Here is a 24,653-nt window from a genome sequence, read left to right on the forward strand (position 1 = left end):
AGAGGGATGTTCAACCAACGTTGTTGGAACAAGAGTTGAGGTCTCCGGAGCAGGTCCCTCACAATGTTCAACCTGTGTTTGACAAAACCCCTAGGTCATTTCACATTGAGAGTGACAAAGAAGAGGAAGAAGAAGTTCCTTTGAAATGGAGCATTAAAAGGGTGTGAGGAGCCAGCACTCTAACAATTGGTGTCCCAGATTTGGAAATTGTTAAGAGTGCTCCTGAGACTGTTCTTACTGATTAGCCCGCTGAGTTTGCAAAGGAAAGAAAAAGAAAAGGGAAGGGAAAGATGGTTGAATCCCACTCAAAAGGGGACAAGAAGATGTATGGAACTAGGAGTGAAATGCAGAAAGTTATGAAGAGTGTCATAGCAGCGAATGTAAATCAAATGGAGAGGGTTAGGAAAAGAAGACGAGAAAGTCATTTGCCTGAAAAGCCTACCTTTACTCCTTTGCATGTTGGGTCTAGTGACACTGAGTCTGATGATGTTGTTGCATATGTGGCAAAAAGAAGGAAAGAAGGAGAGGACGAGAGGGTAAAATCAAAGGGAATTCAGAAGACTGCAAATAAATCGCCTGTGAAGAGGGAGAGAGTGAGAAAAAGGGTCTGCTAATCAAGTTCAGTCAAGGGACCAGGTCCTTCTGTTCAAAATCCAGTTGCAGACAAGGAGATAACAAAGGAAGAGCGCATTGTTAAAATGGAGAACCAGATAGTGTTGAACGGAAGAGTATTCGATCCTGACATCCTTACTGCATTTGGTATGTTGAATCTCTTTAATGTTGTTTCTCTACAAGGTTGGGGTCATCTGTTCGAACACCCAACACCATATCTTCATGAACCTGAGGTGCGTGAATTTTACTACAACATGGAGCTTCTAGATGATGGAGGAATCAAGACTACTGTCAACAATATTAAAATCTTTCTAGATGAGGAATCCTTGGGGATCATTCTGGGTGTGCCTATGAAAGGAATACGATCAATTGAGGAATGCAAACCATCCAGCGAGTTCCCAAAACTGGCTACAAAGCGTGGAGACATCAAGCGAGTAGGGTTGCCAAATAAGTTTCTCAAAGGGGAATATCAGTTACTCTTTGAGTTCATCAACAAGGTGCTGGTACCACAGACAAAGAAAAAAAATGTAGCATCTGCTGTTGATATGTTTCTCATGGAAAAGTTGGATGAACTTGAAGAAATTAATCTCCCTGCTATAATGCTTGAACTTATGCACAGGGTTAGGACTTGGAAACGGGCTAAACATGGCATCCCTTATGGCTACCTGTTAAATTATGTGTTCAAACATTTAGAAGTGCCTTTGGGAAAAGGAGTACCTGGTACCACCAAGCAAATGTTTATTGATGTCACCCTATTGGAATGTGAGTGTGTTGAAGGGAAGGCCAGAGGCAGGTCTCAGGTGGCAGATCTTATAGAACAACAAGCCTCTCTTAAACGTGAGTTGACTGATCTCACTGCGATCTTAAATGATAAGGAGGTTGAAATTGTGCAGCTAAAATCTATGTTGCAGAAGGCTGTCTCAAAGGGACCTGGTACCAGTGGTGTGGATGATCAAATGGTGCAACAGTTGATGGATAAGAATGAACTGCTGTTGAAGACAAATGCCTCACTTAGTGAGGAAGTCAAGGCTCTCAACAAGCAAATTATCCAGGCTCATGAGGCTGCAAATGAGCGGATGTCCTTGCTAATGCACACCCTTAATCCCCTTCCCCCTCCGTCCTAAACAAGTCATGTTTTCCTAGTCTTTACATTCCTATGTCAAAACTCTAGTGTCTATGTGTACTCTTTTGACCGACCTCTGTAGTCAACTTTTGTGATCTAATGCTAATCGTTCCTGTGCCCTGCTTAGTATGGTTTAATATTCTTTTTCTGCTTACATGTTCATGCTCTGTGTGGCCCATGGCCTTGAATTCTTACATGCTTTGCATATAACTCGCGTATGTTTACTGTTACTCTTTTTCAATGATTTCAAAATGGGGAATTTTTGGGTAAACTGATGGGTAAACTGTTGTGCAATCAGAAGGGAACTGAACTAAGGGGAAAGAACACTGACATGGGGAACTAATGTAATTTTGAATGAATACTTAACACTCATGTGAGGTTGCTTGTAGGTTGTTTGTCATCATCAAAAAGGGTGAAAATAATATGTATTAATGCTTCTAGATGTTTTGATAATCTCATCACAAGTGCAGGGACCCGGTCCTCTGCAGAGTATGTTTGTCCAAGATTATATGTTGTACATCTGGCAAGCTGTCACTTCAGCGGTTGGTGAGGCGCCAGTGTCCTGAACCAATCAGAACGGACGAGGTTGTTTGTACATCGGTCAATAGCCCTTCATGGTTGATATATTCAACACACAAACAACATTTTACTCATTCATTCAAAGAGAGATATTCAAGCTTCAAAACAGTAGGGACTTGATAGATTCCATTATTGCTTCCTGTACCAGCTGTTACTTTTGACTGCTTGTAATTGTGTGTATATTATAGGAATCGTTTCGCTTGTGATAGAAATGTTTCAATCTTGGGTGAATCTTTGTAAGTACTTAGTTGTGAGTAACTTAGTGTCTTACTTCAAAGTCTATATTAATCAGGTTGGTTAGTATAGTGGGCAGTGTTGTATCCACTTAGGCTCATTTAAGTAATAGGTTGTATTACTTAGTGTGGAGATTAGCAGGTTAATCTCATGTTGTAAACTGTGTTTTACTTTTGCTTGTGAAGTTTAGTAAAAACAGTTTGAAAATCCTTGTGAGACAGGTCGTAGTTTTACTCTCTTGAGCAATGAGGTTTCCACGTAAAGTTGTGTGTACAATCTTTACTTTCAGCATTTATTTACTTTCTGTTATTGTAATCGTGTTAAAGACCTGGTTCTATCGTAACTTGTGAACGCATACATTCCAACAACCTCTAATGCCTCAAAAAACAGTTTAGCAAAGTGGTCTAAGTGGTACGACTCCTACCAAAAATTCGGTTTTAAAAGAGTAAGAATGTGAAAATAGACTTTCCCAAAAAACAATAATGAAAATCCAATGCATGAATCAAAACCGTACCACAAACAAGTGAAATCAGGTGTCAAATGCAATACATGCCATCACCAACATTCAAACAATACCAGTCAAGTAGTTAGATAAACACTACCAATACTACCACACTCTCAGAGCACATGAAACTAACTTGAAATCCAGATGGTCCTCGACCAAGGCCTCGGGCCAACAATATACCAACATCCTCAACAATAACAACATAAAGGCTCACCAACACATATAAAACGAAGGAAATAAGAAGTTTCAACAAATCAACGTGGAAATACTTCAAGGATCGATGCCTTACCCCGAACGTACTATCTAACGACAACCTAGCCTAGCTAAAGACAACCTACAACTACGAAAGCAACTAAGGCTTGAGCACTAACGAAAGGATACCCATAACAAGCACTATAGGTAGAACCAAACAACTAAACTGATCGCTAGAACACATTCTAAAGCATCTTAGTAACAAACTAAACTAAGGCCGGAGTATCAATTCTAAGGAGGATAACTATGCCAACTACACAAACACCAAGTCGCTACTAGCTTAAGCTAAAGATCCCGCTACCCATGGCCAACTGAAAGTTCCTACAAAATTCAAGCAAATGGAACAGAAGGGAAGAAGTCTTAAGCTCAACAAATACAATCCCATATTACATGTGAGTCATAATAAACATTATCTAATAGAGAACAATCAAGAAAAAGTAGACCATAACCTACATCCTCGAAGCTGATGACGCGCATTTTCAATACGTTGAGCTGGAGCTTTCCTTTTCCGAAACACCTCCGATCACCGCCACACTATCATAATATTGGTCAAGACATCAAAACATGCGTTTAGGCACTAAAATCACAATAATTAGAGACATACCCAAAATTGAGTAAAATATGAGAATATGGGACCCATACCGAAAATCTTAAAATTGACTCTGTCAACAGGTCCTAATTAACTTGCAGAGTTTGTGTCTCAAAATGGGACACAATTAAATGGAGCTTGGCCAGCCCTTCGGTACAAAAAAATACTTTAAATACGAGCCCCATGCACTGCCCCAATGACCCCACAATGATGCCCTATTGAAATCCGACACAACGCAATTGAAAACTTCTAAATAGGAGCTCCCTAGTTTGAGAATTTGAATTTAGAAATATGGAGCAGATGTTTATTTTCGAGTTGATCTTTAATTAAATGACCAGTCAACAGACCTTCGCGAAGGCGAGACCTAGTTAGCGAATGTGAAGCGTTGGGCCCTAGAGCTCCGGCGAATGCATCCCATCCCGCGAAAGCGGAGGGTCAACCTATTAGACCCTCTCAAACGCGACCCACGATCGCGATGACCAAACACCCTAGTCATTGTGAACGCCGAGGAGAACATCACTAGTCACCGTAACCTGAGGCGCGCAAACACGAAGAAGAATAGGTGTTGCACTAGCTGGTGCAACAAGGCTCAAAACACTAATGGGGTGCTCGAGATTCGTTCGAAATCCTGTACACGCAAACGAAATATCCTACACGAACAAATTCGACATTCCAGACTTAACTAAGATGTCGAAAACTTCTAATCGAGATCGTCGCGATAAAAAGTTGATCCCACATCCAAACTTCGTTTCAAGTCAAATTCCACAAAGGAGCTCGAAATGAGCCTGGAAGCCTCAGAATCCGCACCGAAGGTCCTTCAAGACCAACCTCGATGTTTAGGAGCCAACAGAACCATCATGAATGCATTCTAAGGCCGTCAACCTTAAGTTTTGACCGAAGTCAACCGTTCAAGTTTCAAAAGCTCCAAAACACAGAAACTTGCACTAAACCCAAACGAACGACCGGACGACCGAAATGTTAGTCCAAGTAAGTCATAAATGGCTTGGAGTTGCTACATGAAAGCTCTAAACGCCAAAAAGTTAAAAAAAAATGTAGTAGAAAATGACCTAAATGATCATTACACACGATTCCTATTGCATCAGGAGAAGTTGGTTAAGAAACTTATCGACAATTGAAATTAATTTTAAAATGTTTATAGTAATGTATGTAGTATTTAAAAATATAAGTGAATTTTTTTTTTTTATCTATAACTTTAATAAAAAAAATATTTAAAATATCAATAAAAGACCTTCAGGCAAGTGAATGATTGAGTATGAAGTCTCAACATAATTTTACATGCTTAATACTTTGAAATTTCAAGTTAAGGAAAAATTAGATAAATATTCATTAGAACTCAATAATCACTTATTACACAATATGGCCCATTCTGTTGTAAATCATTTTGGTGGTTAAATGGATGACCATAACTCCTTGGTTAATTTCCCTCCTTTATGAGTAGTAATGTTGTTGATAATGTGGTCAAATGGATGACCATAACTCCTAGATTAATTTCATCCTTTATTGGTAGTAATGTTGTTGATAATATGGTTAATTGGATGACCATAACTCCTAGGTTTATTTCCTCCTTAATGGGTAGTAATTCTCAAGGTTTAATGTAATGTTTATGACACCTTTTGGTATTCCTCAATGTAATGTTATAAACAGTGGTGTTGAGAATAATGTTGAATACACTTGAAAGAAAGAATGTTAGTTTATATTGTTCCTCTTGCCTTATAGTCTTCTTCTCTTCCTCTTTATATTGTTCTTTTGTCCTTAAGTTTTACAACACGTTATCAGCACGAAACTCTAATATCATTTCGATTTTTCCAAGTTAAGCTTCTGGTATGTATTCATATACTTAATTCTCATTATTAATCACTCTAATATAATATACTACATATTATGAAATGATTAGGTGTTAAACAGTGTGTGTATATTTTTGGTAGTTAAACAATGGAAATATATAAGTCCAAAAAGTTTATGTTATTTTAAATTAGTTAAATTTTAATTTTGTCTAGCAATTTTTCTAGAAATTATTTAAGTTATATGTTAGGCAGAATGTTCATTTAAATTGCTCGGAAGTTTGATACTAACACATTAAGTTACTAATTGATGTTACTTTATACAATGACATGTGTCATGTTATTATCATTGAAAAAAAAAGTTTTGTTAATTACTTGTGTACTCACTATTTATTTTAGTCTAATTTAATTATTTTCTATGATAGTTTTATCATGTCGAACTTATCAAAGCTTGAGTTCGTGGCACTTGACATTTCTGGAAATAATTACTTGTCGTGGGTACTCGACGCTGAAATTCACCTTGACGCTAAAGGTCTTGGTGCCACTATTACCAACGGTAATACAACGTCGAGTCAGGACAAAGCAAAGGCAATGATTTTCCTTCGTCATCATCTGGATGAAGGATTGAAGGTTGAATACCTTACGGTGAAAGATCCACTTGAATTGTGGACTGGTTTGAAGGAAATGTATGACCACCTTAAGGCAACAGTATTGCCAAGGGCTCGTTATGAATGGATTCACTTGCGGTTACAAGATTTTAAAACTATATGTGAATATAATTCTGCTGTATACAAAATTACTTCCCAATTAAAATTATGTGGGGAAGATATAAAAGATGAGGACATGTTGGAAAAGACTCTCACAACTTTTCATACCTCAAATTTGGTATTACAACAGCAATACCGTGAAAGGGGATTCAAAAAGTATTCTGAGTTGATCTCATGCCTTCTTGTGGCTGAGCAACATTGTCACGACCCAAGCCTAGGGCCTAGATGTGACATGGCGAATGAGGAACCCGAAGGAACCCCAAACAAGCCTCTCAAACTTGTCATCACACTTCATCGGTCGCGGAAGTACATTCAACATTAATTAACGGGAAATAGGGACTAAGGGCAAACCATTTCAAAATGACATCATAGAACAAGAGTCAAGCTCATTTACAAAATACTCGTCCAACGTACACCTCTACATACATAGATAGGACGGGGCCATGACATTCTACCGGCTCCCCTCATAGTCAAAATACAATTGCAAGCTAAAGTCTCAAAACATAGGAGTAGAAAACATAACATAGCCCTCGAATCATTGAGGACTCACCAACAACTCGGATAAGCACCGTACTAGCCACGTGAATGAAGAGAAGGATCAAGAGTAACTCCGGTCCCTACATGGTGACATCATGTAGGCAAAATATGCGTTAGTACTTGGAATGTACTAAGTATGCGGGGTGCAACACAACAATAGACAAGGACACAATCGAAATACAAGAAATAGTTTCATAGGCATTATGAATAACAATATGAGGATACATGATCAAAGTGAAGTCAAAACATGTTTAAGTAACTCTATACTAATAGTAGATATCATATGTGTATACATGATCCAAACAATTTATAACCCCAACTTAGGATGGGGGATGCCGTTCACACCCGGACACCCTGGTGGCAAGGTATAAACCCCTCACATGGTTGATGTTGGTCACACCCCAAGCATCCTAGGTGGTGAGATATAAACCTCTCACATGGTTGATGTTGGTCACACCCCAAGCATCCTAGGTGGTGAGATATAAACCTCTCACATGGTTGATGTTGGTCACACCCCAAGCATCCTAGGTGGTGAGATATAAACCTCCCACATGGTTGATGTTGGTCACACCCCAAGCATCCTAGGTGGTGAGATATAAACCTCTCACATGGTTGTCCGGTTCTTTTCCCCCGGACCGGGCATGGTCATGCAACACTTTATATAGGAAATTCCCATTAGGCTCTAATGCAATCTCACGTATGGAATGAACATATACACAAGCTTAGTTTGTCATCAACACATCTTTGGAGTTCCATACATCTCATAACTCAAGCTTTAAAGCATCAATTTATCAATTCTCCATAGTTGGACATTTTGTCAAACACCTTGAAGGCATGTAATGGAATCAAAGAGCATGGGAAATAGGGTAGTAATTATGCAGCCAAACCAATGAACAACCTACAACAACACCTTTTTAACACCCACAATACCACATGAAAATCTCCACATCCATTCCAAATTTAGGTTCAAGTTCTAGGGTCACAACATGCTCAAAACAATCACTTTTCATGTTTAAAATTCAATGTGTAGGAAATTATTACAAAGAACAAGACTAATATATGAATATTAACTTAAACCATGAATTAGTGAGTAGAATAGAGTCTATGCACTATGGGTGGAAGGACCCATGAGTTCAACACCACATACCTTGAGTTCTTATGAAGGTCTTGAGAGTGTCTTCAATGGAAGCTTGCAACTTGGAACAAGAGTCTCTTCAATCTTGAGGAAGGTTTTGGATTAGGGTTCTTGAGAGAACTTGAGAGAAAATGTGTCTAAGTATGGGAGAGGTGTTTTGGAAATGTTTTAGAGATGAAATTTGAACTAATGCTATATAGGAAATAACATATGCCCTTTGGAAGAAAAATTCGTCCAACACTTAGAAAAAAAAAGGGGGCGGGTGAACAGTAAAAAAGGCTACTGGAAATTGCATTCCCTGCCGGACAGACTTTACGAAAATGGGCATAACTTCTTCGTCCGAACTCCGAATGAAGTGAAACGAAGTGCGTTAGGTAGATAACTCAAAGGGCTTTCCATGGATATATTATTGGCCACCCAAATAATTTGTGTGCTAGGAGATATGACCCTCCAAAGTAGACCCTCGAAAAGGCTTCACTTGGAAATTTCGGATTTTGATACGGTTGCTCTAAAATTTGGGTTAGACCCATTCCCCACTCAATTTGACCCCCCTAAACAAGAATATGAAGTCGGATTTCCGAAATCATGCACGGATTTTGAGATATATGAAAATTACAATTATAGGTGTTTCCGAAGCACATTTTCGGGCATTTTTGGGGTCGTTTCAATATCTCCCCCTTGGGAACATTTGTCCCCGAATGTTAAAGAAACATACATGAGAGACACAAACATGGCAATTTCAGCCCACATAAGGATGCAACAATGCACTTACACCTTATTTCAAAACCTCAACATAATTGTAAAACCACAATGAACCAATTGTCAACTTAAACATGAATGTATGCAATGACATTATCATGTTTAGTGATGTTCAAGGAGAAACTACCTTCTCCTAGTCATAACACACCAACATCATTAAGCACATATGCAAGTTTCTATGTTCAATAGCACTCTTTCAAGGAGGAACTTCTCAACTCCTTACTAAGACATGCTCATACCTTATTTTCATGAAGTACAATAGATCACTTATAACCAATGCACTACAACATGAGGGAAACAACTCATACAACTCATCTTTCTTCAAAAACACAAGTTTTTATGGAAATGCGCAAACCTCATTAATTCACATAAACATGGGAGGAACTACCTCCTCTACTCTTTAGGAAAGTTTCCACCACATAAGGAGCTAACATTCCATTTCATAAGAACACATTCAAGCATGTTCATTTAATTCACATCATCAAGTCAAGTATGCCATATTACACACAATGCACAACTTAGGAGAAAAAAATCTCCATTTAAAACACACATCATACAACATGAGAGAATAGGACTACTTCTACGAACTCAATATGCATGCAACTTAGACATATTCTGTTTCATTGGAGGAATTTCCTCCTCCAACTCAAATCATGCTTATCATATGATCTTCGGCCAATTATGCAATTACTTCTTAAAAGCACATTTAAACCATTCACCTCATGAATCACATAGGTTACTTACTCTAATTGCCTATCAACATGAGGGGCATGAAACATGAAAACTCATTTTTATCTCAAAACATGAATTCTCAAAAACATACCTTTCATAAGGAAATCATCAGAATATAAAAATCACACATGACTTCTAAAACATAACATAGGCCCATCTAGGAACTCTTGGTCTCAAGCTAGAATAGGAATGGAAGAAAGAGATGAGGATGTCGGGATTTCAACAAATCATGCTTTTTAAGCACACCATCCCCTCCTTAGGAGGAAGCCCTCACTACAACTCTCAAGAAAACTTTTTCCAAGCACTCCTAAAGACATAACCAAACTCACATTTTGCCATTTTTGCAAAAGTCTATGGTCCTCAACATCTAGCCATACCACCTTTATATGACACAATCAAACACCAAATCCATAATAGGAAGAAATTGTACCCAAATGTCATCCTACTCAACAAGGTGATAACTAGTACACACTCAAGGGCCCCATATTCTTCTAACCATCCGAGCCCTATCATCAATAAAAACACACCAAGTATGCAACCCATCCATACTAAGAGTCACATCAAGGCTTAACATGCCAAGTTTCACTAAGTCAACAAGAGTATTCCTAGGGGAACAAGGTAAGAGATATTCTTCACAAACCCCTTTTTTTTCTAACTTTAAACCATTAACCGGGGTAAAATCCGAAAAAAGGTTCTATTAACTCATCCGGAGAACTCTAAGCCTCATAGCCTCATAAGGCATCATACAAGATAAGGTAGTACCGGAAATCAACATAACACTTACTCTCATATGAAATTACCACATACCGGTACCTTCATCCCAAAAATTCTTCCAAGTCAACCCTAGTAGCATCCTTTTCTAAGGCCGTCACTAGGATATCACTCAAGATCTCATATGAATCTACCAATCCGGGTCTAGATTGCTCCAATTCACTAAACCACATAAGGTGAGAATTCAAGCAAACCTATCTCATAAACATCAAGGACACTCAATAACCTTACCATCTAAGCATATTATCCCGCATTGGGGTAAGCCTAAACTATCTCATTACACAACATGATTCTCAAACCAATGAGGATCTCACTCCTACCCTCTTTTAAAAGAGCTTAATCACTCAACATCTCTAGGTACCACTTAAGAATCACTATTCGTCAAAATCCAACACATCATAAAACTCATAAGGACTAAGTTGAGTTATACTAATCACTCACATATGGCCATAACTAAACCCATGAATATTAAGGACGACACAAAAAAAAAATCGCGATATTCTCTTTATCAAGTCACGAAAGACAAGTATTACTAAGATTACTCCTACAAGGTTCATCACCTTAGATAACTCCTTTATAAACTCTAGAGGATCTTCCTCTATCTTTGGCCCATGGAATTTCCGCAATTCAATAAAACATAAAACACATACTGGAACCCTTAAGATCCACTACCACTCACTCTTTGAGACTTACGGGTAGACATCCTTTCTTGGTTAAACCTTAGAGGAACTTAGAGGAGTTTTGACCGAGAAACCTTTCTCTTTTTCACTAAAGTTGGATTAAGACAACTCTAGACCATGTCAACCCTTATCACCACTTTTGGTGGGGTCTACCAACCAACTATGCCTAGGTATTATCTAAGCACCCTACTTAAGTGACCATACTTAAGATCAATCTTAAAATACAACAACTAACCCTTTGAAGTTGGTCAACACTTATACTTCTTATTCTTCACCTTAACTAGATGGTACATGCAACCCTCAAAGTCAACTTCAAAACACAACATAATCCCGACCTAGGGCATATAATTTCTTTTCCCATCTCCACTCTCAGATAGGCTCCTTTGGGAATCAACAATTTGACCATACGGGTTCTACCATCAACTAAACATAACCTCACAATTACCTTGCTAGGTAGGCACACTATCTCCCCCTTTGGAGTAAGCCTACACAAGTTCTTCTAACCAACACAAAGACAATTATGAAGCATTAATCACACAAAATACAACTTCATAATCTATTCCATCAAAGCTCACAAGTCACATAGCCATAATTGGCATTACAACCACTCGCTCCTTCTAGCAAGAACCCTTCAAGTGGTCCAACTTTAAACACCATAAGACAAGGAATAAGAGAGAGAGCTTATAGATCTATGGCACGACTTAGAGAATGAAGAAGTGAAACATTTCCTAAAACGTCTCATAGCCTCCTACTCATAGTTGTGGTGCACAACACAACCATGAATCGGACTCTAATCAACGCGGTGTGTTGGACTCCGAGGATCTATCAACCTAGTGCTCTGATACCAAGCTTGTCACGACCCAAGCCTAGGGCCTAGACGTGACATGGCGAATGAGGAACCCGAAGGAACCCCAAACAAGCCTCTCAAACTTGTCATCACACTTCATCGGTCGCGGAAGTACATTCAACATTAATTAACGGGAAATAGGGACTAAGGGCAAACCATTTCAAAATGACATCATAGAACAAGAGTCAAGCTCATTTACAAAATACTCGTCCAACGCACACCTCTACATACATAGATAGGACGGGGCCATGACATTCTACCGGCTCCCCTCATAGTCAAAATACAATTGCAAGCTAAAGTCTCAAAACATAGGAGTAGAAAACATAACATAGCCCTCGAATCATTGAGGACTCACCAACAACTCGGATAAGCACCGTACTAGCCACGTGAATGAAGAGAAGGATCAAGAGTAACTCCGGTCCCTACATGGTGACATCATGTAGGCAAAATATGCGTTAGTACTTGGAATGTACTAAGTATGCGGGGTGCAACACAACAATAGACAAGGACACAATCGAAATACAAGAAATAGTTTCATAGGCATTATGAATAACAATATGAGGATACATGATCAAAGTGAAGTCAAAACATGTTTAAGTAACTCTATACTAATAGTAGATATCATATGTGTATACATGATCCAAACAATTTATAACCCCAACTTAGGATGGGGGATGCCGTTCACACCCGGACACCCTGGTGGCAAGGTATAAACCCCTCACATGGTTGATGTTGGTCACACCCCAAGCATCCTAGGTGGTGATATATAAACCTCTCACATGGTTGATGTTGGTCACACCCCAAGCATCCTAGGTGGTGAGATATAAACCTCCCACATGGTTGATGTTGGTCACACCCCAAGCATCCTAGGTGGTGAGATATAAACCTCTCACATGGTTGTCCGGTTCTTTTCCCCCGGACCGGGCATGGTCATGCAACACTTTATATAGGAAATTCCCATTAGGCTCTAATGCAATCTCACGTATGGAATGAACATATACACAAGCTTAGTTTGTCATCAACACATCTTTGGAGTTCCATACATCTCATAACTCAAGCTTTAAAGCATCAATTTATCAATTCTCCATAGTTGGACATTTTGTCAAACACCTTGAAGGCATGTAATGGAATCAAAGAGCATGGGAAATAGGGTAGTAATTATGCAGCCAAACCAATGAACAACCTACAACAACACCTTTTTAACACCCACAATACCACATGAAAATCTCCACATCCATTCCAAATTTAGGTTCAAGTTCTAGGGTCACAACATGCTCAAAACAATCACTTTTCATGTTTAAAATTCAATGTGTAGGAAATTATTACAAAGAACAAGACTAATATATGAATCTTAACTTAAACCATGAATTAGTGAGTAGAATAGAGTCTAGGCACTATGGGTGGAAGGACCCATGAGTTCAACACCACATACCTTGAGTTCTTATGAAGGTCTTGAGAGTGTCTTCAATGGAAGCTTGCAACTTGGAACAAGAGTCTCTTCAATCTTGAGGAAGGTTTTGGATTAGGGTTCTTGAGAGAACTTGAGAGAAAATGTGTCTAAGTATGGGAGAGGTGTTTTGGAAATGTTTTAGAGATGAAATTTGAACTAATGCTATATAGGAAATAACATATGCCCTTTGGAAGAAAAATTCGTCCAACACTTAGAAAAAAAAAGGGGGCGGGTGAACAGTAAAAAAGGCTACTGGAAATTGCATTCCCTGCCGGACAGACTTTACGAAAATGGGCATAACTTCTTCGTCCGAACTCCGAATGAAGTGAAACGAAGTGCGTTAGGTAGATAACTCAAAGGGCTTTCCATGGATATATTATTGGCCACCCAAATAATTTGTGTGCTAGGAGATATGACCCTCCAAAGTAGACCCTCGAAAAGGCTTCACTTGGAAATTTTGGATTTTGATACGGTTGCTCTAAAATTTGGGTTAGACCCATTCCCCACTCAATTTGACCCCCCTAAACAAGAATATGAAGTCGGATTTCCGAAATCATGCACGGATTTTGAGATATATGAAAATTACAATTATAGGTGTTTCCGAAGCACATTTTCGGGCATTTTTGGGGTCGTTTCAAACATAATACTCTTTTATTGAAAAATCATGAGGCCCGTCCCACGGGAACTGCTTCGTTACCGGAAGCAAATGAGGTTGAAGCACATGGCCAGTCTGAAAGAAGACAAAATAAAAATCAAGGCCAAAATAATGTGCGTGGACGTGGCAATGGCAGAGGACGATATAATAATCGTCGTCATGGTGGTCGCCACAAAAGGGAGAACAATATGGGTTCTCAAAGCAATCCTTCAAGAGGCAATTGTCATCGTTATGGCTTGAAAGGGCATTGGAAGAATGAATGCCGAGCAGCTGAGCATTTTGTTAGGCTTTATCAAGATTCCTTGAAAAGAAAAGGAAATAAAAATGGTGCATCTTCTTCTAATGCTCGGGTGGAGTCACACTTGACTTATAAAAATGATGCCGAGGCAGGGCCTTCACAAAAATATGATGACAATATTGAAGCAAATTTGGCTTTAAAAGATGATGATTTTGGTGACCTTGATGATATTACTCATTTGGAAGTTGAAGACTTCTTTGGAGATCAAAATTAATGTTTGATCATTTGATTAGGGAAAATAGTTATGTTGTTTTATTTATGTGTTTTTTATTGTTATGATTTTCCTTATGTTGTTTTTATATTCAGAAAAAAAGTACTTTTATTTTCTTGCAAAGTTGTTGATTTTTCATATTTCTTATGATGTACTTTTATTTTATGAAGATAAATAAAATTCCCCAATCTTCAATTGGTTCAAGATGAGTAATGTAGATATGTGTCTTTTTGATAGTGCTACAACTCACACTATTTTAAGAGAAAAGAAATATTTCTCTACTTTGATTGTGAAAAAGGCTTATGTTAATACAATATCTGGTAGTGCAAAATTAATTGAGGGCTCTGGAAGAGCGGCCTTACTACTACCTGGGGGAACGATATTAACTATTGAAAATGCATTGTACTGTAGTAAGACTCAAAGAAACTTATTAAGTTTCAAGGTTATTCGCCAAAATAGCTATCATGTTGAGACTGCCAATGAAGGAAAGGTTGAATACCTTTATATTACTACAATAAAATTGGGGCAAAAATATGTGCATGAAAAATTACCCGCATTTTCTTCTGGATTATACCATACAAGTATTAGTATGGTTGAATCACATGCCATAGTAAACAAAGGGCTTTCTAATTCTAATGATTTTATCATTTGTCATGACCGGTTGGGCCATCCCAGTTATAATATGATGCGCAAAATTATTGAGAATTCACGTGGGCATACTTTGAAGAATCAGAAAATTCTTCATTCAAAGAAATTCTCTTGTGCTGCTTGTTCTGAAGGAAAATTGGTTATTAAACCATCAGCAGCTAAGGCTGGGATTGAAACCCCTGCATTTTTGGAACGTATACATGGTGATATATGTGGGCCAATTCACCCTCCATGTGGGCCATTTAAATATTATATGGTCTTGATAGATGCATCTACAAGATGGTCACATGTGTGCTTATTATCAACTCGCAATATGGCTTTTGCGAGGTTGTTGGCTCAAATAATAAGATTAAGAGCACAATTTCCAAATTATGCAATAAAGACAATTCGTCTTGATAATGCTGGTGAGTTTACATCGCAGGCCTTTAATGATTATTGTTTGTCCACTGGAATAACAATTGAACATCCAGTTGCTCATGTTCACACTCAAAATGGTCTAGCGGAATCTTTGATTAAGCGTCTCCAATTGATAGCTAGACCATTGTTAATGAGGACAAAGTTGCCTGTTTCAATATGGGGACATGCTATTTTGCATGCAGCAACATTGGTGCGCATAAGACCAACTAGTTATCATGAATTATCTCCATTACAATTGGTTTTTGGTCATGAGCCAAATATTTCCCATCTTAGAATTTTTGGTTGCGCGGTATACGTTCCAATTGCCCCACCGCTACGCACAAAGATGGGTCCCCAAAGAAGGTTGGGAGTGTATGTTGGGTATGAATCTCCTTCTATTATCAAATATTTGGAACCTATGACAGGAGATATATTTACGGCAAGGTTTGTTGATTGTCATTTTGATGAATCAGTATACCCAACATTAGGGGGAGAACATAAACAGTTGGAAAAAGAGATAGATTGGAATTCATTATCTCTATCTCATTTGGATCCTCGAACAAATCAATGTGAGCAAGAGGTTAAAAAGATGATTTATTAGCAAAATGTTGCAAATCAATTGCCAGATGCATTTACTAACCTTCAAAGAGTTACTAAATCTTATATTCCAACTGCAAATGCTCCAGTTCGAGTTGATGTCTCGATAGGACAAATTGTTAAAGCAAATGAGTCTAGATCACGTTTAAAACGTGGTAGGCCAATTGGTTCAAAAGATAAAAATCCTCGAAAAAGAAAAGGAACAAATGATCATGAAGATCATACCATAGAGGAAATTGCTCAAGAAGAGCCCCGAGACATAGCAAATGATAAGACCACAAAGAAGGTCCAAATAACTGAAAATAATGAGAATGAAGAAATCTTAATAAGTTATGTCTCGACAAGAAAAATGTGAAATCGAAATAGTATTGTGGCGGACAATATTTTTGCTTATAATGTTGCTGTTGAAATAATGCAACATGGTGAGGATTTTGAACCAAAATCTATCAATGAATGTAGACAGAGAAATGATTGGCCAAAATGGAAGGAAGCAATTCAAGCGGAATTGACTTCACTTGAAAAACGTGAAGTTTTTGGACCAATAGTCCAAACACCTGAAGGTGTCAAGCCAATGGGGTACAAATGGGTTTTTGTGCTAAAACGAAATGAAAAAGGTGAAGTCGTCAGATATAAAGCACGACTTGTGGCACAAGGTTTTTCGCAAAGGCCTGGCATTGATTATGTGGAGACATATTCTCCAGTGGTGGATGCAATTACCTTCAGGTATCTAATAAATCTAGCAGTTCATGAAAAGCTTGAAATGCGTCTAATGGATGTTGTCACAGCCTATTTATATGGCTCATTGGACCATGATATTTTCATGAAAGTTCTTGAAACATACAATGTGCCTGACGCATATAAAAATTCGCAAGAAAATTGTTCGATAAGGCTTCAAAAATCCTTATATGGATTGAAACAATCAGGGCGAATGTGGTACAATCGTCTTAGCCAATTTTTGCTAAAGGAAGGGTACAGAACTGACCCTATTTGTCCTTGTGTTTTTATAAAAAGGTCTGGATTTGATTTTGTTATAATAGCTGTATATGTTGATGATTTAAATATCATTGGCAATCCTAAAGAGCTTGCAAAAGCCGTTGAGTGTTTAACAAAAGAATTTGAAATGAAAGATCTTGGTAAGACAAAATTTTGTCTTGGCCTACAGATTGAGCATTTGAAAAATGGAATATTTGTTCATCAATCAACATACACAAAAAAGGTTTTAAAGCGATTTTACATGGATAAATCACATCCATTGAGTATCCCGATGGTTGTGAGATCGCTTGACATACATAAAGATCCATTTTGACCTCAAGAAAATGATGAAGAGCTTTTTGGCAATAAAACTCCATATCTTAGTGCCATTGGGGCTCTTATGTATCTTGCTAATAATACTCGACCAGATATATGTTTTGCAGTAAGTTTATTGGCAAGATTCAGCTTGTCTCCAACAAAGAGACATTGGAATGGAGTCAAACATATATTAAGATATCTTCAAGGAACCATTGATATGGGATTATTTTATTCTAATAAATCCAAGTCAGAAATGATTGGTTATGCAGATGCTGGATATTTTTCTGATCCACATAAAGCTCGATCTCAGACAGGCTATTTATTTACATATGGAGGCACAGCTATATCTTGGCGTTCAATGAAGCAAACATTAGCTGCTACTTCTTCAAATCATGCCGAAATAATAGCCATCCATGAAGCGAGTCGGGAATGTGTTTGGTTGAGATCAATGACTCAACATATTCAAGAAATGTGTGGTTTTTCTATGGAAAAAGATATTCCAACTACATTATACGAAGACAATGCTGCATGTATAGCTCAACTGAAGGGAGGATATATTAAAGGAGATAGAACAAAACACATTTCACCAAAATTCTTTTTCACTCATGATCTTGAGAAAAAAGGTGAAATAAATGTTCAACAAATTCGCTCAGTTGATAATTTAGCGGATCTTTTCACTAAAGCATTACCAACCTCAACATTTGAAAAGTTGGTATTCAAGATTGTAATGCGTCGTCTCCAAGAAATTAAATGATGTTCGCAACAGGGGGAGTAAACTACACGCTGCACTCTTTTTCCCTTGACCTAGGTTTTATCCCAATGAGTTTTCCTGGCAAGGTTTTTAATGAGGTAGCAAACAAAGCGTATTACAAGATATGTGTACTCTTTTGTCCTTCACTAAGATTTTTTTTTCCACAGGGTTTTTTTTCTTAGTAAGGTTTTAACGAGGCATATTATCTATCAATGGTCATCCAAGGGGGAGTGTTGTAAATCATTTTGGTGGTTAAATGGATGACCATAACTCCTTGGTTAATTTCCCTCCTTTATGAGTAGTAATGTTGTTGATAATGTGGTCAAATGGATGACCATAACTCCTAGGTTAATTTCATCCTTTATTGGTAGTAATGTTGTTGATAATATGGTTAATTGGATGACCATAACTCCTAGGTTTATTTCCTCCTTAATGGGTAGTAATTCTCAAGGTTTAATGTAATGTTTATGACACCTTTTGGTATTCCTCAATGTAATCCTACAAATAGTGGTGTTGAGAATAATGTTGAATACACTTGAAAGAAAGAATGTTAGTTTATATTGTTCCTCTTGCCTTATAGTCTTCTTCTCTTCCTCTTTATATTGTTCTTTTGTCCTTAAGTTTTACAACACATTCGACAATTTTCATTTTTCAAATAATGCATTTTAGCCCCATTGCTTTTCCTTTCTTCTTCTCTTGTTAATTTCCAAATTCCTCTTCACCCCACTCGATTAAAGCTAATGTATCTGTTGTACATTTTGTTTTTCATTTCTTCAAATACCAATACATCTTCTACTACTAATCTACTAACATCCATGATTGGCAAGAGTCCATTTCTAAACATTTCTTGAGCTCCCATGTTGGAGAAATTCCTATGGGAGATGTTGAATTTATGAATAATATATCAAAACACTCGAAATATAGAGATGAGTTCATATTTAAATTTTTTGGATTACTTAGAAAAAATTTGAGTTGGCTGAAATTGAAAAAGAATAAGCTCGTTGAGGAAGTTGAATTACTGAAATGTATAAATATTATATAAATAATGTTTATAAATGTATATACATCTTTGATACATAGTTATACATTATATATATACACAACTATACACTATTGATATATTATATAATAATTTATACAATTGACAATATAACTATTTTTTTTTATTTTTCATTTGGTGTCCGCTCCGCTATCCGCATTAAAGTTCGACTAATCAGAATTTGAACCGAGTAAAACCCTATCCAGGAAAAATACTACCTACCATAATTTTTTTTTCCATATAAGGGCTCAAACCCGAGACATCGAACAACATATGAGTATTTTGTTAAGGTATATAATTATGTAAAGCCCTAAAATTTGTGACCAATAGTTCTTTATATCGGCTGCGGTGTGCAGTTCCACACGAATAGAAATAGGTATACTCGTATAAAGTTAAAAGCCATTTTGGTTCGAATTCGTCTCTCTTTCCTTACAACTTCCCCTTTACTTCTTTAGCCGTACAAGGGTTTATTGTGCGTAATTGGGAAGCTGTGTTTCTTTCATTTGTATATATAAGATTGCAGAAAGGATAATTGAGTTGAATTGTGTTGTTGAAGTTGGGAATTATGGTGAAATCGTTTGAGAATGGGGTATCTGTTGCACCATTCTTGTTGAAGTGTTATGAAATGGTGGAGGATGAGTCAACGGACGGCTTGATTTCTTGGAATCAATCTGAGAAAAGTTTCATCATATGGGATGTTCCTAAATTTTCATCTGAATTGCTTCCTAAATACTTCAAGCATAGCAACTTCTCCAGCTTCATTCGTCAACTCAACATCTATGTAAACTCTCTTTTTCCCTTTTCACTCTCTTTGATTTCATTTCAGTTTTTTTGAATTGTGTTGGATTTTGATGATTCTGAGATGGGTTAGTGATGTAATTAAATTCCTTAATAGGAATGAAAGTATGGAGAATCAAGAATCTGGATTAGATTATTTTAGTTCTAACAATTGAGCAGCTTGATTACCTTTGAGTTAATACCACTTCTTTGGGCAGTGATCTGTGTGTTTGTGAAGTTATAAAACATTCAAATGTCTTTTCTTTTTATGGCAATAAATTGTGAACTATTACCAGACCAACAATCCAATACACCTATGGAGCATCTATACTCTCAACCACCTAACTTGATTCCGAGAATGATAGACCTCTATTATACTAATTACAGAGTTGCTGAATTAAATCTATATTCTTCGGGCCCCTTCTTTGATTCCGTGAACATGTCTATCCGATCCTTAATTACATGCTTTATTTGTTGAATTACAAAAACTGCTAGTCATAGTGACCCCGCTAAAGATTTTATGATTCCTAGCTTGCCAAATATAGTAAATTATAGCTCCATAAGTCAGCTGCAATAACTTCTTTCCTGAATCTAGTCCAGTGCTTCTGGTTGATGCCTTTGAGCATGAGCTGAACCCCTTGAATATGCATTCTGATTCCAGTCCATATCTGCATTTCATTCCAAACCTCCATGATGCATACACACTGTGAGAATAGGTGCTCAGCATTCTCCGCCATATCTCTATTACAAAGAACACATGTTTGGTTGCCTTTATCCAATCCCATCTTGTGAAGTCTATCTTTAGTTAGTAGTCTTCCCATCTCAGCAAGCCAGAGGATGAACCTGTGCTTTGGTATTGCGATTCTGTTCCATATACCCCAGTTCTATCAAGTAGTGGCCATTTCCAGTCAAACAATAATAAACATTCACATACCAATCATGCATTCTCGACTTTAGTTTATGCAGTGCCCTCCAGTACCACCTACAGTCTGTATTAGCTCCCTTTATCCAGAAGTTTGTGTCATTGTTCATATAAATTCCATGTATCCATCACAACCCACAATGAATCCTTTCTCTCCATTAACCACCAAACAAGCTTTCCCACTGATGCTATGTTCCATAGTTTACATCCTTTAATGTTTAAACCACCTTGCTTCTTTGGTCTACAAACATTTTTCCATGCCACTAAGGCTACCTTCTTCTTCATTTCTGTACTTCCCCACAAGAATTCTCTACACTTTTTATCCACTTCCTTGATCACACTTTGTGGAAGGAGAAATACGGCACCCCAAAAGTTATGCTGAGAAAACAAAACAGAGTTAATAATCTGTAGCTTGCCTGCATAGGAAAGGTGTCTAGTTGAGACTGCTTTGAACTTTTCAGTGATCCTTGTACATAATTGTTGACATTCTATTTCAGTCTACTTCCTTGGCGACAGTGGAAGGTCCAGGTACCTCATAAGGAACTTGCCTAGCTCAAGGCCCGTCAACTCCAGTAGTCTTTGCCTCATATCATCCTTCACCCCTGCTAGGTAGATACTTGATTTCTCAGAGTTTGCCCTTAGACCAATAGCTCGAGAGAAATGCAATAAGACCTCCCCCACTCTTTTTACTGATGCATCATGCCCCTAATAAAAAATTATCAAATCATTGATGTGGTGATTCATATTCAGAATTTTACACATAGGATGGTGGTTGAAATCAGGCAGCCGGCTCATCTTAGTCAACAGACCAATAATGTTCACTTCAGCTGATTACAGAGGAGTTTGACCTCCTGTTTTGTGAGGCCATTTAGGCCCCTTACATTCCAACACACTACATTAACCATTCCCCTTAGGGATTGGTTTTGTAGCCCCACATTCCTGACTTGTTCTGCAGCCATCTCTTCCTCTCCCACTTGAGTCAAAGATTGGAATGAATTATTTACTACCACAGCTATAGACGCGTTTGCGTTATCCTGAACCCTTTGCTTCCCATTGCCACACTGAACTCTCCTTGGTTCAAATCTCTCCTCCCTGCCTTTATCTTCTTGCTGTCTACCTGGTTCCTCTACCCCTGTCCCAGTAGTACTTTTTGGTATAGGATTTAACTTCCTACACTCTGCCTATAAATGGCCATACTTATGGCAATGCTCATATAAGGAAGGCTTCCAATCATAGGACACCTTCTGTGTAAGCACTACTCCCTTTTCATTCCGGAACATCACTTCTTCTGAAAGTTCATTACCCACCTTCACCTCTACTAACAATCTCGCAAAGCTTAGCCCCAATTTCTTTTCAGTGTGCTTATCAACCATTAAAGGCTTCCCCACTAGGCTTCCAGTCTTGCTCAACCCTTTTGCACTCCAATAGTTGAAGTCTAATCTAGGCAGCTTAATCCAAATAGGGACTGTCATTAATTCTTCCTTGGAAAACTCCATTTCAGGTGACCATCCTTTGAAAATAAGTGGCTTAAAGCTACTTAATGTGTACAAGTTGTTATTCTAATTTAAACCAAACAATCCACAGATGGATTATTTGCCTGGGCTGCATTTTTCAAGTATCTAAGCAACACTGTACATAGTCCCTTCGGGACATCTGATAAAATTGGATCAGCACTGTAATTAGAAGCTCAAGAATATAATTCATTTTCTATTTGCAATAGACAGGTCTTCTTTGACATTTACATTATGAAATATTGTATCAATCTGTTATTTGATACATTATTTGCACTCACTATGAGCTTCTGTAGTCCTTTTGAGGATGTGGATTTTAGTTTATATTGTTCTGGAAGATTTTCGGACTTCCTGATTATTGACTTCTCAGAAAGTATTCTACTCCATACGAAGCAGGACACTCATAATATAAAGGACACAGTATTTTCTGGGGTTAGCTAAGCCAATATCTGATAGATGGTAATTCCTCACAATGCATCTTTTTTATTGGGCAAAATGAAAATGGTAAAATGCTAAGTTTGAGCCATTTAAATGTTTGTTAGTCTGTGAATTCATAGGCATTGTTTGCATATTAAAATCTGCATACTGCAATTGGCAGTTTCTCAAGTTTGGCTCCCTCTCTTCTTTCATCAAAATTATCATTGTTGTCTACCGGTTGATAGGTTGTTATTTTCAGAAGTTTGGTCTATGTGTCACTTGTGATGATCCGAATATGCGCAGGCCGCAGAGGATTGTCGTGTATATATATAGTTGTTCTTGTATGCTTTAATCATATTGGTCATCTATGATTAATATTCTTGATAATTTTTTCTGATTAACAAGTTCAGAGGTGGCTAGTTAATAATGTCATTCATGTTGTTTATTGGTTTGTTAAAGTATATTTCATATTTCACTAATTGTTAAAATTTTCAATTATTCAGGGTTTCCATAAAACTGATACAGATAGATGGGAATTTTTGAATGATAGCTTTGTCAAAGGCCAAAAGCATTTTTTAAAGAATATTGTTAGAAGGAAACAGTCCAGTGTGGCCCAAAAGAAACCATCCCAGCTGGAGGAGATCAAGTCTTGTACATCTGAAGAAAGTAAGAATCTTGAACTGTGGAAAGAAGTTGAGAATCTTAAGGATGAAAGAAATGTTCTCACGCAGGAGTTAGTCAAGCTTAAGGAACACCAGCAGAATTCAGAGAGTAAGTTGATACTTCTACGAGAACAACTAAAAGTCAGGGAGAAAAATCAACAACAGATGCTTTCCTTCATTGTTATGGCTATGCAAAGCCCAAGTTTTTTGGTTCAGTTTTTCCAGCCCAAGGAAAACAGTTGGTGTATGAGTGAAAATGGTAATAATATACTGAGTGAAGTTGAAGATGATTGCGTAGATACACCATCCGATCGAGCAATTGTGAGGTATCATCCTCCCACTCATGAAGAAGCTGCAGAGCCCCCCCTATGCGCTGAACCTGAACCTGCTTTGGATTCTCAGAAACCTATGGAGCTCGATTTTTCTTCCAATGAATTAAAAGATATGTTTTCCAATATAGATTTCTTCTCAGGATTAATGGATGAAAGGCTGCTTGCTTTTGAAAATAGGGTCCCTCTTACTTTGCCATATTATCCTGATGATGACAACTTGTTGGAACAGCTGCTTTTGTCCAGTCCAATAACAGAGAATAAAGAAGGCGAAGTGATAGATAATCAAGCTTGCTCCCATGCTGGCATGGAGACTGACTTGTCATTCCAGCCAATAGAGTCTGGAACTTTTTCAGGTTCAGAGGAACCATTTCATAGTCTGGAAGATAAAAAGATGGAAATGGCTTTGCTGGAGACACAGTCAGACAACTTAAGTAATATGGATATACTTACTGAACAGCTGGGGCATAGTAAATTCTGAAGGGAGCCCAACCCGCTTATACAAATTGCGAAGATCTATTGTTGAATCTTCCTTTCATTTTCTTCTTCTCTTCTTTTTTAAACTCGTGAATATTGTAACTCAGTATGCATAGTTGAAATAGAAAAGAACACTGTACTTGATCTTTTACCTTTATCTATGTTTCTTTCCATGCTGAAGATCTTTACCAATTGCAGTTGAATAGAGGTGCTGCTCAATCATGCAGTAACTATCTTCCTTTTTGAATTGAGGAGAGTATTTCAAAAGATAGTTGGCCAGCTGAATTATAGGCTACATT

General features: G+C 37.7%; 2 protein-coding genes across 2 annotated transcripts; both read left to right on the forward strand.

Moving 5' to 3' along the window:
- The first annotated feature begins 6,128 nt into the window (after positions 1 to 6,128).
- Positions 6,129 to 14,541, forward strand: LOC125825536 (uncharacterized). Its single transcript, XM_049504868.1, has 2 exons — positions 6,129 to 6,482; positions 14,044 to 14,541. The coding sequence occupies exons 1-2, from the start codon at positions 6,129 to 6,131 to the stop codon at positions 14,539 to 14,541; spliced, it is 852 nt and encodes a 283-aa protein (XP_049360825.1).
- A 5,058-nt stretch (positions 14,542 to 19,599) lies between these two features.
- LOC125825504 (heat stress transcription factor A-8) lies at positions 19,600 to 24,557 on the forward strand. Its single transcript, XM_049504828.1, has 2 exons — positions 19,600 to 20,040; positions 23,390 to 24,557. Exons 1-2 carry the CDS (start codon positions 19,825 to 19,827, stop codon positions 24,356 to 24,358), a joined length of 1,185 nt encoding a protein of 394 aa, XP_049360785.1. The 5' UTR covers positions 19,600 to 19,824; the 3' UTR covers positions 24,359 to 24,557.
- Positions 24,558 to 24,653: the final 96 nt, after the last annotated feature.

This window comes from Solanum verrucosum, unplaced genomic scaffold, assembly GCF_900185275.1.
Source record: "Solanum verrucosum unplaced genomic scaffold, falcon-dt-bn FXZP01000101.1, whole genome shotgun sequence".
NCBI lineage: Eukaryota > Viridiplantae > Streptophyta > Magnoliopsida > Solanales > Solanaceae > Solanum > Solanum verrucosum.